Source organism: Calidris pugnax, unplaced genomic scaffold, assembly GCF_001431845.1.
Source record: "Calidris pugnax isolate Ruff unplaced genomic scaffold, ASM143184v1 scaffold44, whole genome shotgun sequence".
In the NCBI taxonomy this organism is placed as follows: Eukaryota; Metazoa; Chordata; class Aves; order Charadriiformes; family Scolopacidae; genus Calidris; species Calidris pugnax.
Window position 1 is genome coordinate 11587195 of NW_015094506.1, and position 12630 is coordinate 11599824.

The 12630-nt window shown below is 36.0% G+C and overlaps 1 protein-coding gene across 1 annotated transcript in view; it reads left to right on the plus strand.

Annotated features, from left to right (window-relative positions):
- Positions 1 to 12630, plus strand: part of DCN (decorin) — a 39845-nt gene that overhangs the window by 19087 nt on the left and 8128 nt on the right. Inside the window, exons 3-5 of the mRNA XM_014964006.1 lie at positions 1428 to 1540; positions 11438 to 11651; positions 11838 to 11951. Of these exons, the coding sequence (XP_014819492.1) occupies positions 1428 to 1540; positions 11438 to 11651; positions 11838 to 11951 (441 nt within the window). The remainder of the gene's footprint in view (positions 1 to 1427; positions 1541 to 11437; positions 11652 to 11837; positions 11952 to 12630) is intronic.

The following is a 12630-nucleotide window of genomic DNA, read 5'->3' on the forward strand; positions in this document are numbered from 1 at the left end:
CAGAGAAACCTGCATTCCAGGTATGAAAACACATTTGTGATGAACATTAAACACCACAGAATTACAGAATGGTTGAGTTTAAAGGTCACCTCTTGAGATCATCTAATCCACTCCCCCTGCTAAATTAAGGTCAACCAGATCAGGTTGCTTAGGACTGGTTCAAGTCAACTTTTAAGTATCTCCAAGCATGGAGACTCCATCACCTTTGTGGGCAAAGCATATATTTTCTCTGGGCAGGCATATCTCACTGTGTTTGCAGTGCCATGCTTAAGATTAAAATACATAGGTTTAAAAAGTTAGTATATGTAGGTGTATATCTTTCACCTGAGAACAATATCATGCAGTCCACCATCATACTGAGGAGACACTGGTGATACCTGTAATGAGATCTTTCCCAGGAGAGATCGAATATAGCTTCAGAAATATTTGTTAAAATTTTACTGGTAAAAAGACTGTTCTTTCCAGAGAAGTCCACTTCTGTTAGATGCCCATATAGAGATTTTATTAGTGTCTATAAATTTTTCCTACCAACCATTCATTTAGCATTTCACATTCTGTTATAAAAAAAAAAAAAAAAAAAAGACTAGTTAGAAAAGAACATTTTAATTTTGTGGTAAATCAGAATGACTATAAAAGATTTGCTCTATTCCAAGTCACAGTATGAAAGGAAAGCTGGGTAAAGCAAGTGTTATTTAACACTAAATAATTTCATTTCCATGACTTCATCGGACTTACATATCAGCTATTCAGAAAATAGTCCCAAAGAGAGTCTTTAATTTAAACTGTCTGATGTTCTTTTGGCAGTTGTAGGGAAACCAAGAGATTTGTTCTCCAGAAAACTTGGACATAGTTTCAGATGAAAGAAAAAGGGGGAGCTGGATTGTGGATTGTTGTTTTTTTTTTTTTTTCTTAGTGGACTTTACTTCAAGTTATTCAGTTACTGTCAAACAAACAGTATTTTTCCTGGAAATGATTATAATTAGCTATCATACTTCTTTCAAAAAAGCCCACTACCTTTTAAATAGCAGGAAATGTTCTCTGTCCACAAAATCTAACACACAGTGAAATTAATAAATACCATACCGCTTTCTGAAAGCAATTTTTATTCACACAATTCAGTGGAATTAAACATGTTAGAAATATTTTTCCCAAACTCAATCCTTTGCTTCAAGCTATAACTCAGATATATTCTCAGAAAGGGGCATAATGGAAATGTGACTAAATAAATTTTGATTTGACGTAGCAAAATAAAACTCCCTTTGACTGGCTGGAGACAGCAATACTTTCAGATAAGTCTTCATAAGCTTCTTTAGGGAATGAATTCTAGAAATCGTGTTTACTGAAAGATAAATGCTGCTATGAAAAGTACTGACCCCTATTTAAAGTTTCTTTCAAAGCCAATTGCTTATTCTTTTCACTGTCCCTAGGTTTGGAAAAAGTGCCAAAAGACCTTCCTCCTGACACAACTCTACTGGATTTACAGAACAACAAAATCACTGAAATTAAAGAAGGAGATTTCAAGAACTTGAAGAATCTTCATGTAAGTGTATAAATGAACTAACACTTGCCAAAAAAATGGGGACAAATTGTGGTTTTGGCGTGGTACTCAGGTTTTTAAGGAAAACTGATGAAATACTCTCTGATCTTCCTCCACCAGCCCAGCCTATTTATTTCCTTTCCCATTCCTTTCCTGCAAACTCTTTTCTCATACCACAGAAGTTTCTCATCTCTTTTCAGCTCTTCATACCTGTCTCCTGTCCGTTTAGTCTCCTGATCTCCATCATAACTTCTCTCACCTATTTATTTATGCTTTCAGTCCCTTTGGCACAGTGACTTGGTTATTTCTATTTAAAAAGCAAATCCATCTCAACCCTGCCACTCACTCACTCATTACTGTATTCCTTCCCCTCCCACCTCTGAGCTCATAGATTTTTGAATATACAATGTTTGTTAGCAATTTTTCTGTACTAATTTTAGTTCACGAATCTTTTCAAATCCATCTTCTGCCCCCTGCACTACAATGAAATTGTGTTTTTGCAATAATCTTCTCCTAGCAAAACTCCATCCTCATCCTCCTTTACCTGCCAGTCTCTTCCAAGAGAGAGCTGCTGTCTGTTTTCCTCTTTGCTGAAATATTTTCCTTCCCTGGTTTCTGTGACTGCCCGTTTTTCTGGTTCACCTCTTCTTTTCCAAGTTTCCATCAGACAACCTCCTTCATGTGTTTCCAAATTTTTGTTTCTGTGTCTGAGGAACTTCTCCCTTATTTCTATACTTTTCATCAACATCTCAAAATTCATACCTCATTGTAATTTTTTTTTAAATATATCTTTCTTTTCAGATCAGAAAAAGGCTATAACTTCTCTGCTTTTGAAAGTAATACCCCAAATCAGGCATATTTCTGAAATATTATTTATCTAGCCTTTCACCAACTCAAATTATTCTGTGTATTATTCCATTTGATTCTTTTTGATTATGACCAATATAAACTACTTGGCTTTGCTTTTCTGTCTCTTCAGAGCCTCTTCCTATTCTATTGTTTTCATTCACAACTAAGAAGCCAACTCCCACTTTTTATTGGTTCATGATGCCAATGCCACCACCCAAACAAGCACTCTTTAAAACAAGAATCTGCATTCAGCTACTCCTAGTCGGAAAAAAATCCTATAAACATTTATTTCCTTAATTATTTCCAAATTACCTCTTAAATTGTTGTTTTAATGGAACATCAAGAAGAAAATCTTTAAAAAAATTCTAGGAGTAAAACAATGCCAGGATGTCCATAGTGGAGGGACCTACATGAGTAAGTAATGAAGAAGGGTATGTTATCTAATTCTAGTATAGATGTCTATACTTGAGCTAATTACGTAGATAACCTCTATAGTCAACAAAGAGAAGGAGGTATTTCTACACCACATTTCATCTGACTTGCTTTCAGAATGGGGTGACTTGTGCCTCAGAATTTATTTTTTTTTAATTCCTCTGCTTGGCTGCTGGACAGATTGGATACCCAAATTCCTGCCCTGCTTATTCTGGTTTTCTTTTACCTTGGAGTGAAGTCCTGTAGTTTCAACAAAAATCATCTGCAAGGTCCTGAAAAAGAGAAAAGTATTGACAATGAAATTAATCTTTTCGCAATCCTTCTGCATGACACTGCATGAAATGAGTCCAAGCATGGTATTGCAGATGAAAAGCACTGACCTCGGGGACTTGTGCATACTTGGCACTCGGTGTAGGTCTCTGTTATACATCCTGTGACTTAAGCTGTTGCAAACTATGTTATCTCATTGAGGTTAACTCCACAGATTTATTTTCTTTCTTTTATTGAAATAGATATAATTTAATAGTGAATTAAACAGGTAACCCTTCAGGGAAGAGATCATTTGTTTGTCTTACTCCCAGAGGTAACCAGTACATGATTAATGGCCGGTGGAAATCATACAAAAGAGTGGCAATAGTAAGATCCATTTTAACAAATTACTTTCAAAATAATACAAAACTATCCTCTCATCTCCTCCCCAACATAATAATTTATTCATGCAGTACATTTATGTAACTAGGCACCATCTTTACTCTCAGCAGGCATCATTCTTATTCTTGTGTAATATCTGGGAATGGTTCCCACTCCCAAACTTGCAATTAGATATTCTAGAGTCATAGTGAAGGGGAATATTGTCTTTAGATAAATACAACTCAAAAACTTTGCTGTTGACAGAACGCCATTGTCGCTTTTGTTTTAAGAAGATATATGTGATATATATATTAAAAAATGTATAAGCTTTTTAATCATATTCCCTGGTAAAAATGACTTGTGTTATACTTAATGGTGTGATGTTTAAAAGATTCTAGACCTCTTGGACTTTACTAACCCTTCTTATAGTCTACCAAAACAGCAAGATTTACATAAATAATTACTATTATTGTTTCAAAATCTAAAATTATCAACAACTGAAGTTAACCTCTTGCATGAATTCATTGCTTAAGGGAAAAATTCCTTAAAATCCAGTTTCATACATCTTGAAAAAAATGAGCAACGTATTCAGTTTATTCCTTTTGAATATTCCTTTTAAATTCCTTCCAAATTTCTATAGACATCACCAAATCCAGATGAAATAGTTTTAGAAGAGGTTTTCATGAACAAGTTGGGTTGAACCTAAAGTTCAAGTTTTACTGAAAACCAGATGAAGTAAGGAGAAAAGAAAGGATCTACCTATAACTTGCACATGGCTTTTTTTTCAGCACAACTACTTTAGCTACTTGTGCTCTGAGTGAAAAAGAAATGAAAGGGTAGTAACTTGTACTTAAAAAAATATGCTTTGTATCAGAAAATTTTCCTGAGTCGTTAAAAGAGCCATTAAAATTTGCAGCTGTGGAAATATGGCAAGCAATTAAAAAAAGGATGCAACTAGGGGAATATTTATCTACAAATAATAGATGCCTGCCAGAAAACACCAGAGTCAACAGTTTTGGTGCACTTGATATTTTTATATTTTTAAATTTATCCAGGAAAAACTGTCTAACATTGTTAGACATTGTTACTATAAAAATTCAGTGAGACCTAACGCTATTTAAAAATGAAAGATAAGATTATTTTTTTTTTTTTACCAGAAGACTTGGCAAAATAGGGAAAAAAAATCAAGACAGTCTTTTTTTAGGGTTGAGGACTGAGTTTTGTGGTTTCAGAGAACTGTCTGATATTATGTAAAAAAACTTGCTTATGATTTAGACCTGTGGCAAAACAATCAGCGAGGTGCTGTTGGAAAAGCCAGGAAAAAAATCTTCTATGAAACTGTCAGAATTTTCCAGGCAGACTGACACTTCTGGATAGAGTACAGTACTTTGACCCCATGGACACAGTAAAGAATCCAAAATACTACATGAGTAAGCCCTCATGCAGAGTGAAGGAGGAGTCTACAAAAACAGCACACGGAGTTGCATGCTGTGTGGCAAAGCCAAAGCAAACCAGTATAAAGCCTGGCACTTGGAAAAAGAGGTAAAATAAACTACCGTGTATTAGATCACTATATGAGCAGCACAAACAACAGAATAGTGACTGCATGCTTTTCCAACAGGAATTTTTCAATGGCACAGTGTTAGTACAGCAAAAGAAGATAAATGCACTATTGGCCTGAAATCAGATGGAACATTGCTTAATTTAAGCTGGCAGAACTATGCAAAGACATGATTGTGCATACAACAGTGCTAAAACCAGTTGTATTTATACTGAAAGAAAAGAGCTGTGCAAAAGAGATAAAAGATTTGAACTTGGGACTTAAGGTTATGATCATATCCACACTAAAGAATTATCAACACTAAATGTACAGGCAAATAAACTGGAACACTCTTTGTAGTAATATCAAGTAGAAAAATAATGTATTGCATTAGAAGTTTCATGTACTCCTTTTTTCCTTTTTCTTTTTTTTTTTTTTTTTTTTTTTTTAAAAAAAAATCTAGGACTATATAGAGGGGTTATGAGCATGAATAGTGAATCATAAGCTTGTTCTTTTAATCACTGTTGCATACTTAGAACCTATTCACTTTTTTTTTTTTTTTTTTTTTTTTTTAATTCAAAAGAAGGCTCCCTGTGGATGGACAAGAGCCCAGATAAACTGAAAAAAAGTCTAAGAACATCTTCCAGGCACACAGAAAAGTTCCTAACAGATCAAACAATATTAATGAAAGAACACAGTCTTCTGTTGACTCATTACAGCTTCAGTTCCTTTTTCCCAGGCATAATTAAAAGAGAAGTTAAGTAAACATAATGCTCTGCAAATCACTGAATGAAGACTCAGTAGCCACCGCCATACTGTAAAAAACCAAAGAGAGATATCTCTGTCCAGTTTCTACCTCTGTACTCAGTTCCCACTATCATCAATGGCAGACGTTCGTAACAGGACTGAGAAATACCATTTTTTTAAAGTTTTGTTTCCACTTGGTGCAGCTGTAGGTTTCTAACAAATATTCTGAGAAGAAAAAAGTTAATCTTTCTGAAATGCAGCACTCCCTTAGAGAGCTCTCATTTCCTCAGACTCTCCTTTGCATTGTGCTATTCACAATGAAATTTTCCACTGAAACAAGCGAAGTGCAACACACAACACCATGCAAAATTTTTTTAATGTGCAGAGATGTAATCTAAAGATCTTTTCATGTGAGGAAAACAACAGAAGAAAATACTTTTAGGTCCTTAAAATTCTGGAGAGAATTCAGCATAATAAGCTAATGGAAAAGGAAATTCTACAGAGTACAACAATAAAAGACACAAGTAAATTATGGTAAAATGAATGACCAAAATGCTTGCCTCAGTGGACAAGGAAAGGGGTGAAAGATTCTGTAGAAGTCTAGGGCATTATAATTATTTTTTTTTGGAGCAGGAAACTGTAGACCCAGCTCTTCCCTGGTCGTCTGTGCAAGTCATGTTACACAATACTTTATCAGTGAGAGCTCAAACTCATGCGAACTAGATCTGCAGCAGGCTTCTTGGCTTTGTGAGATTATTCAACAAAGTGCTGTGGATATGATCAAACAGCTTTCCACAGTCGTCTTTCATTTATGCTGACGGGCTGTTGTTTCAATGCCTTGCCATGTCCTCCCTCACAGTTCATTCATCTCTTCCCTCTTGTTTCTATGTCATCCCTTTTTCCTTGCCTTTCTATATGTCCACTTCATCCTAGGTTTCGTAGGGTTACTACTAAACGCTACCAAAGAGTTTCAAAAACAACAAATAAGAATAATTGCACCATCATGGTTTTCTATGCCTTTACATTTTTCCTGCCTTAACTATAGATCAGGGGGCCTTCAGGAGATATAACATCTGGAATTCTGTTCAGAGACCTCCTTGGATTCAGGGGCTCTTGGTGCTTTCAAGTTTACCAATGTTTATGACTTTTAAAATGAATTTAAAAATGAATGCTTATTTTGTAGAATTCTGTCTCCTGGTATAACACAATTAGAGAAGGAAGTTAAGTTCTGTTTCATATTTTTGGTATTCTTTGTTTTTTTTCATTTTTCCGAAGTGTACATCTACTGCTAATAATTTGGCAGAAAAGCTGGAATATATGTCCAGGTTATGAGTATGACTTAACAACTAAAACCATAAGGCAAGCAAAAAAAGCCAAATTTATTATTATTTTTATTTGGAAGCCTGACTCCTGAGCTTACAGTTCTTCAGGCATTACCATTCCTAGCAAATTACAGTTCTTCAGGCATTACCATTCCTAGCAGAACTGTAATAAAAAACAGGTAATAATGTAATACATAACCCAGGAAATTAAAGAAATTCCATTGGGTCAGCAGATTGACTTTTCAGTTTAAACCCTGAAGGACACATGCATCATTAAAGATTTGATGTTAGGTAAGAGTACCATCCCCAGCTGGCAAAACAGATGTATCACCCTGTATTAGGTCTGATAACAATTTGCTGATCATTTTACAGTTCACTTCTCATTTTGGCAAGGCTCTCCCTTCAACCTATTCTAAGCTAAGAAGAACAGAAGCAGGGATGAAAACCCCCAGAACAATCCTCTAAAATTCTCACATAATGAAGTTACACCCAAAAAATATAATTCCCTGCTCCCCACCCAGAGGGGCAAAAATTGTAAGTTTTGGTAACCTCAAGAAGAACAGCCCTATGCTAGTTCCTATGGGATTGCCACACGCTCTCTCTGCGGTTTGTCAGGGTGTATTTTGACAAAAGCTTGCCAACAAGTGTTCCAAAATTTTCCTGAATTGTGAATCCTCCTTTTTGTTTTGGGAATAAATATTTGAGGTAGAAACCAGGCCAGATGGAGCTAAATGGCCAGACTCCCACTGACTTCAACTGAGCCAATGTCTATTCCTGTCATATGTTGATTTTTTTTTTTTTTCTTACTACACTAATATCAGAGGTGTTTCAGTAAAAAGTAAACCACCTTTGGAGCAGTGGTTGGGTTCTTTTTCTTCTCTGTGCGCTGCTTAAATTGCTGATACTGACCAACACTTGATGTATTTGTGCCTCTTTGTTTTCCCTTTCTTTCTTGCCTCTTTTCTTTCCAATGGCTAAATATCTTAGCACCCATACCAAGTCATGCTGAAAGGTGTGCATTGGTGGGCTCAGCCTTTTGTGTTGGAAATCGGTGATATGCTTCAATTTTATCTTTTTTTGGGGGGGGGGATATATTTGTTTTAAAAGAAATATCTTTTTCTCCCCCAAAAATGGAAGTGTGGAAGAAGATACATTTTTGAATAAAAGTACCAATTCCTGTGACTCTGTTCTAGACTGTCACATTTCTTCAATCTGCCAAATCATTTCATACTAACAGCATCTCAAGTGCTATTTGTGGCCAAGGGGCTCCAGGACTTTCAGCATTTTCAGGCTAACCCTTATTTTCCCCTCCAAGTACTCCCTGTACAAGATTTTTATATGTCCTTTGACAAGGTGAATATAATGCCCCATTATGCCATCTGGGCTTTATTGAGGATAGTTAGTCCACGTGGGATGTTTTTGCCTAACATCCCTTCCTCAATAACACTGCCTGCAGATGTTTTCCCTAGGTTTTTCTCGTCTAGTTCCTGTTTTCACTGACCTCTAAATCCCCCTGAGTTTTTAATTTTTTTTTGTTTTGTTTTGTTTTGTTTTGTTTTAACTTTCATTACATGCAAACCATACGGGGCACATTCTGAAGAAAGTAAACAGCAGTGCTCCGAGGCTAGTAACTTTGTTCTTTAAGTCTTGCATATAATAGAGTTATTGTGAGGTAGGAAAGGAACCCAGGCGTATGGCTTGCCAGGTGCTGTGCTGGTGTGTTATCCTCATCATTTGCTGTTGCTCTGGGAGACAGTAAAACTTCTCTTGCAAATTCTGATGTGTGGGTTTGGTTTTTTTCTTCTCTACAGCTGCACAACAGTGTGGAAAAATAGTCCAGCTTTAGAAAACCGGGAGCAGGGACTTGCAGAGTGGGGTGTGAGAAATGATACCCTCTTACAAAAAACATTGAAAATTGTGCGCTTGTGATACTTTCCCACTGTATATGTTCCCACAGTGAAATCAGTATTTTTAAGCCTATCTTTGATAGATACCATCATTTCTAAGTGAGAGACTTTCTGAAGGTTTGAATAAAACAAGAGTTTTGTGTGTTTCCCCAAGATAGCGTGGTCATATTCAGGAGAAAGCATCGGCAAAGAAGAATAGATTAATTCTAGATACCTGGATAATTTCAGGTTTTGGTGAGGACTATCAGTTCTGCTCTGAAGAGGTATAACAATCTTCTTAACATCAGCTACTCAGAGAATATTTACATTGCAGTGCCTAGCTGAACGTATATCTATCTATTTCCAGCAAGAAATATTTCATATCAGATCATCAGCTGTGATAATCATAGCCCCAACATTTTTTATCAAAAAGGCAACAAAGTTTAAAAAAATCCAAACAAAAATAATTAAAAAAAAAAGATATGGCAGACCAAGATAAATGACCAAGCAGCACAAAGCAGGATGTAGGATAAAAATGTAAAATGCTGACAAGATAAGTCTAAACTCATTGAATGTTGACTCAGAGATCTATGGAAAAGAAATCCATGGTAAAATTAAGAAAGGAATAAGAAAAAAAAAATTAGCAGTAGGACATCCAGTTATTGAGTTATTATGATAAATACAATGAAAGAGACTTATCTGCATAATTCAGGCGGTACCCCTTATAAAAAATGGATTTTTTTCCCGTGTCCTAATGTTGTGCAGGCAGCTGTATTACACTATGGACAGAATCTACATCTGTATCAAAATTCTGGCAATGATGACTCAGGAAACCACACCCCGTGTATGCCCCATGTGTTCTCATGGCAGTTCTTATAGCTCATGCTCAAATGAAAAAGAGTTGGGGCCATGTCTTCCACTGACCAATATATTTATTTTGGGAGAGGCTTATTGTTAGGGAAATACTCTGCTGAACTGTGAGTGACCTTTTCTACCTCCTATTGCAAATGTGTTATTGCTAGCTAGCATGCAAAATTAAAACCAGATATGCTCGGCTTTATGCGTACTCGGTGAAACCACGTACAGAACACACTGCTTGCTTTGCTCAGGAAAATCTGCAAGAGGAGTCCATTAAGGAAAAAAACACACTTCCAATACTATTTTTAACTATCTTCTCACCTCTTTCTCAGTTTTCATGATAGAGAGGTGTTGTCACAGATGCTGATACAGTTCTTGGCACTGTTTTAATACTGAACTGATTGTGGAAAGGGCTGAATACTCACTTTTTCTCCAAGAAACAGGCTAAAGTGTAATTCTGAAAATATTAAAAGTGTATTAAAACACACTGAATGTTAGATATAGTATATGAAATACAAAAATTAGGGTTTAGCAGCAGCTGTTGTCTTCTGTTTCTGAAGACAGCATGAAAGTTAGTGAACAAAGATGTTCTATAGCTATTCTCTAATCATTAATATAAATAGGTATTGGTACAGCCCATTCTAACTAGTTCACTGCACAAACACACAGCACTGTAGATAAAAAACAGATGAAATTATAAGATTCATTCTCATATGTGTCATATCTGAAATCCTTTCCATTAGCTGCATTATTGTTCCTACAGTAATGGGACTTCTCCCTTTTTATGTCATGGTTAGTTAAAAAGAGAGATAACAACAATGTAAAATTTCAGAGAAATACAGAGACCACCTATAACAGGCAACCGAGTTTTTACGGAAGCCTTTCTCTCCTGACAGTATAGAGAGCTAATTTGCCTACAGTTACCCTGAGTCTAGATATCACAACTGTGAGAACTAGATTAAGCAGCTACATAGTAGGCAGAATGAATATGGTCCATGATCCCTCACTGCAGGACTTAGAGTATGGTGCTTCAAATTGCTCCCCTTCCATACCGAGTTATACTTACCAAAAAAATAGCTTATATCTCTGCAAAAATGAGCTTATTGTCAGACAGAAATCTAATAAGTGCAGTCTATAAGACTAACAGCTGAGATGTGATGATATAAATATTTTTATTAAGGTAGTCTGTGTCTTCACTGTATTGAGTCAGTTCAGGAAAAACTGGTTAGGATGGTTGTGTGGTGATTGGTAAGGTGTATAAGTATCCTTAGAATAAATGAAACCAGATATAAAAAAGCAAATAAAACTGATAACGTTGGGTTTATGTGAATGACTTGTTCTTCACAGTTTTCAAGTGGAAGGGTTGCAATTATTCTTGGATATAAATTATGTACATTAACAGAAGCTGCATATAACTTAGCAATGAAATTATACTTGTAGGTGTAATGTAGGCCTTGTTTATTTTTCCCTGCTTTCAGAAGTTCCTAATCTGTTTCAGTACTGCATGGCATTTTCTTCAGCTCACTAGATTGACCATCAAAAGAGACTAGAAAAGAATAATAATTTTAGGATGTTGCATTCCTTAAAATAATTTCTCTAGCAGTTACCTAAGATCTTCCTCATTATTATCCCACAGGCATTGATCCTTGTTAACAACAAAATCAGCAAAATAAGCCCATTAGCTTTTGCTCCTCTGAAGAAATTGGAAAGACTTTATCTGTCCAAGAACAACCTGAAGGAACTCCCAGAAAACATGCCGAAGTCTCTTCAGGAGATACGAGCTCATGAGAACGAGATCTCCAAGTTGAGGAAAGCTGTCTTTAATGGACTGAATCAAGTGATTGTCTTAGGTATGAGCATGAGAAATAATAAAAAAAAACAGCTTAGTGTTTTTTCAAGATGTTTTAAGTTTAATCAGTGATTTTATGTAGAAAGCCAAGAAATGTTCCAATAAATTGTACCTCCAAATTAGCTTTGACTTGAAGGATATAGGTACCTACATTACAGCACAGCTCATGACAATGTTTTGTTGGCAGAACTAGGCACCAATCCAATCAAGAGTTCAGGCATTGAAAATGGAGCTTTTCAAGGGATGAAGAGGCTCTCTTACATCCGTATTGCAGACACCAACATTACTAGCATCCCAAAAGGTAAGAAATTCAATGAATATTTCAGAAATTTGCACAGGTATAATATAGTGACTTCGTGTCAGTTGGAAAAAAAATATATTATGGAAGCCTTTTGAGTCAGTCTTTAGAGTAGCCACTACTTGACTACCTCATTTTTTGGTCTGTTGTCTTTTATTTGTTTGGAAAATTTTGTTTCTCTATTATGAGAAGCTCCACAAGAGGTGCACTGGCAAAACCAAGCCATTTTATATTATTCTGTTTTTCTTATCTCATAGCTGAAATACAAAGAGGAAGAATGTTTTTATCCTCCAACCCTATTTTGTAAGCCTGATCACCATTGTACAGATGTGAGCTTCTTTACTTTGAGGGTGGCAGAGCACTGGAACAGGCTACCCAGAGAGGTGGTGGAGTCTCCTTCTCTGGAGACATTCAAAACCCACCTGGACAAGTTCCTGTGCAACTTCTTCTAGGAGAACCTGCTTTGGTAGGGGGGTTGAACTAGATGATCTCCAGAGGTCCCTTCCAACCCCATGTAATTCTGTGATTCTTGTAAACTCATGTAGAATTAACCGAAGTTCTACAAGCATAAAATCAGCCCTCCACAAGTCTGTGGGTTTGAAGCCAAAAATACTATTCTTATATGAAACAGAAACATTTGATATTTTTAAAAGTACTTCATTGCAAATTGCTACAAAATAAG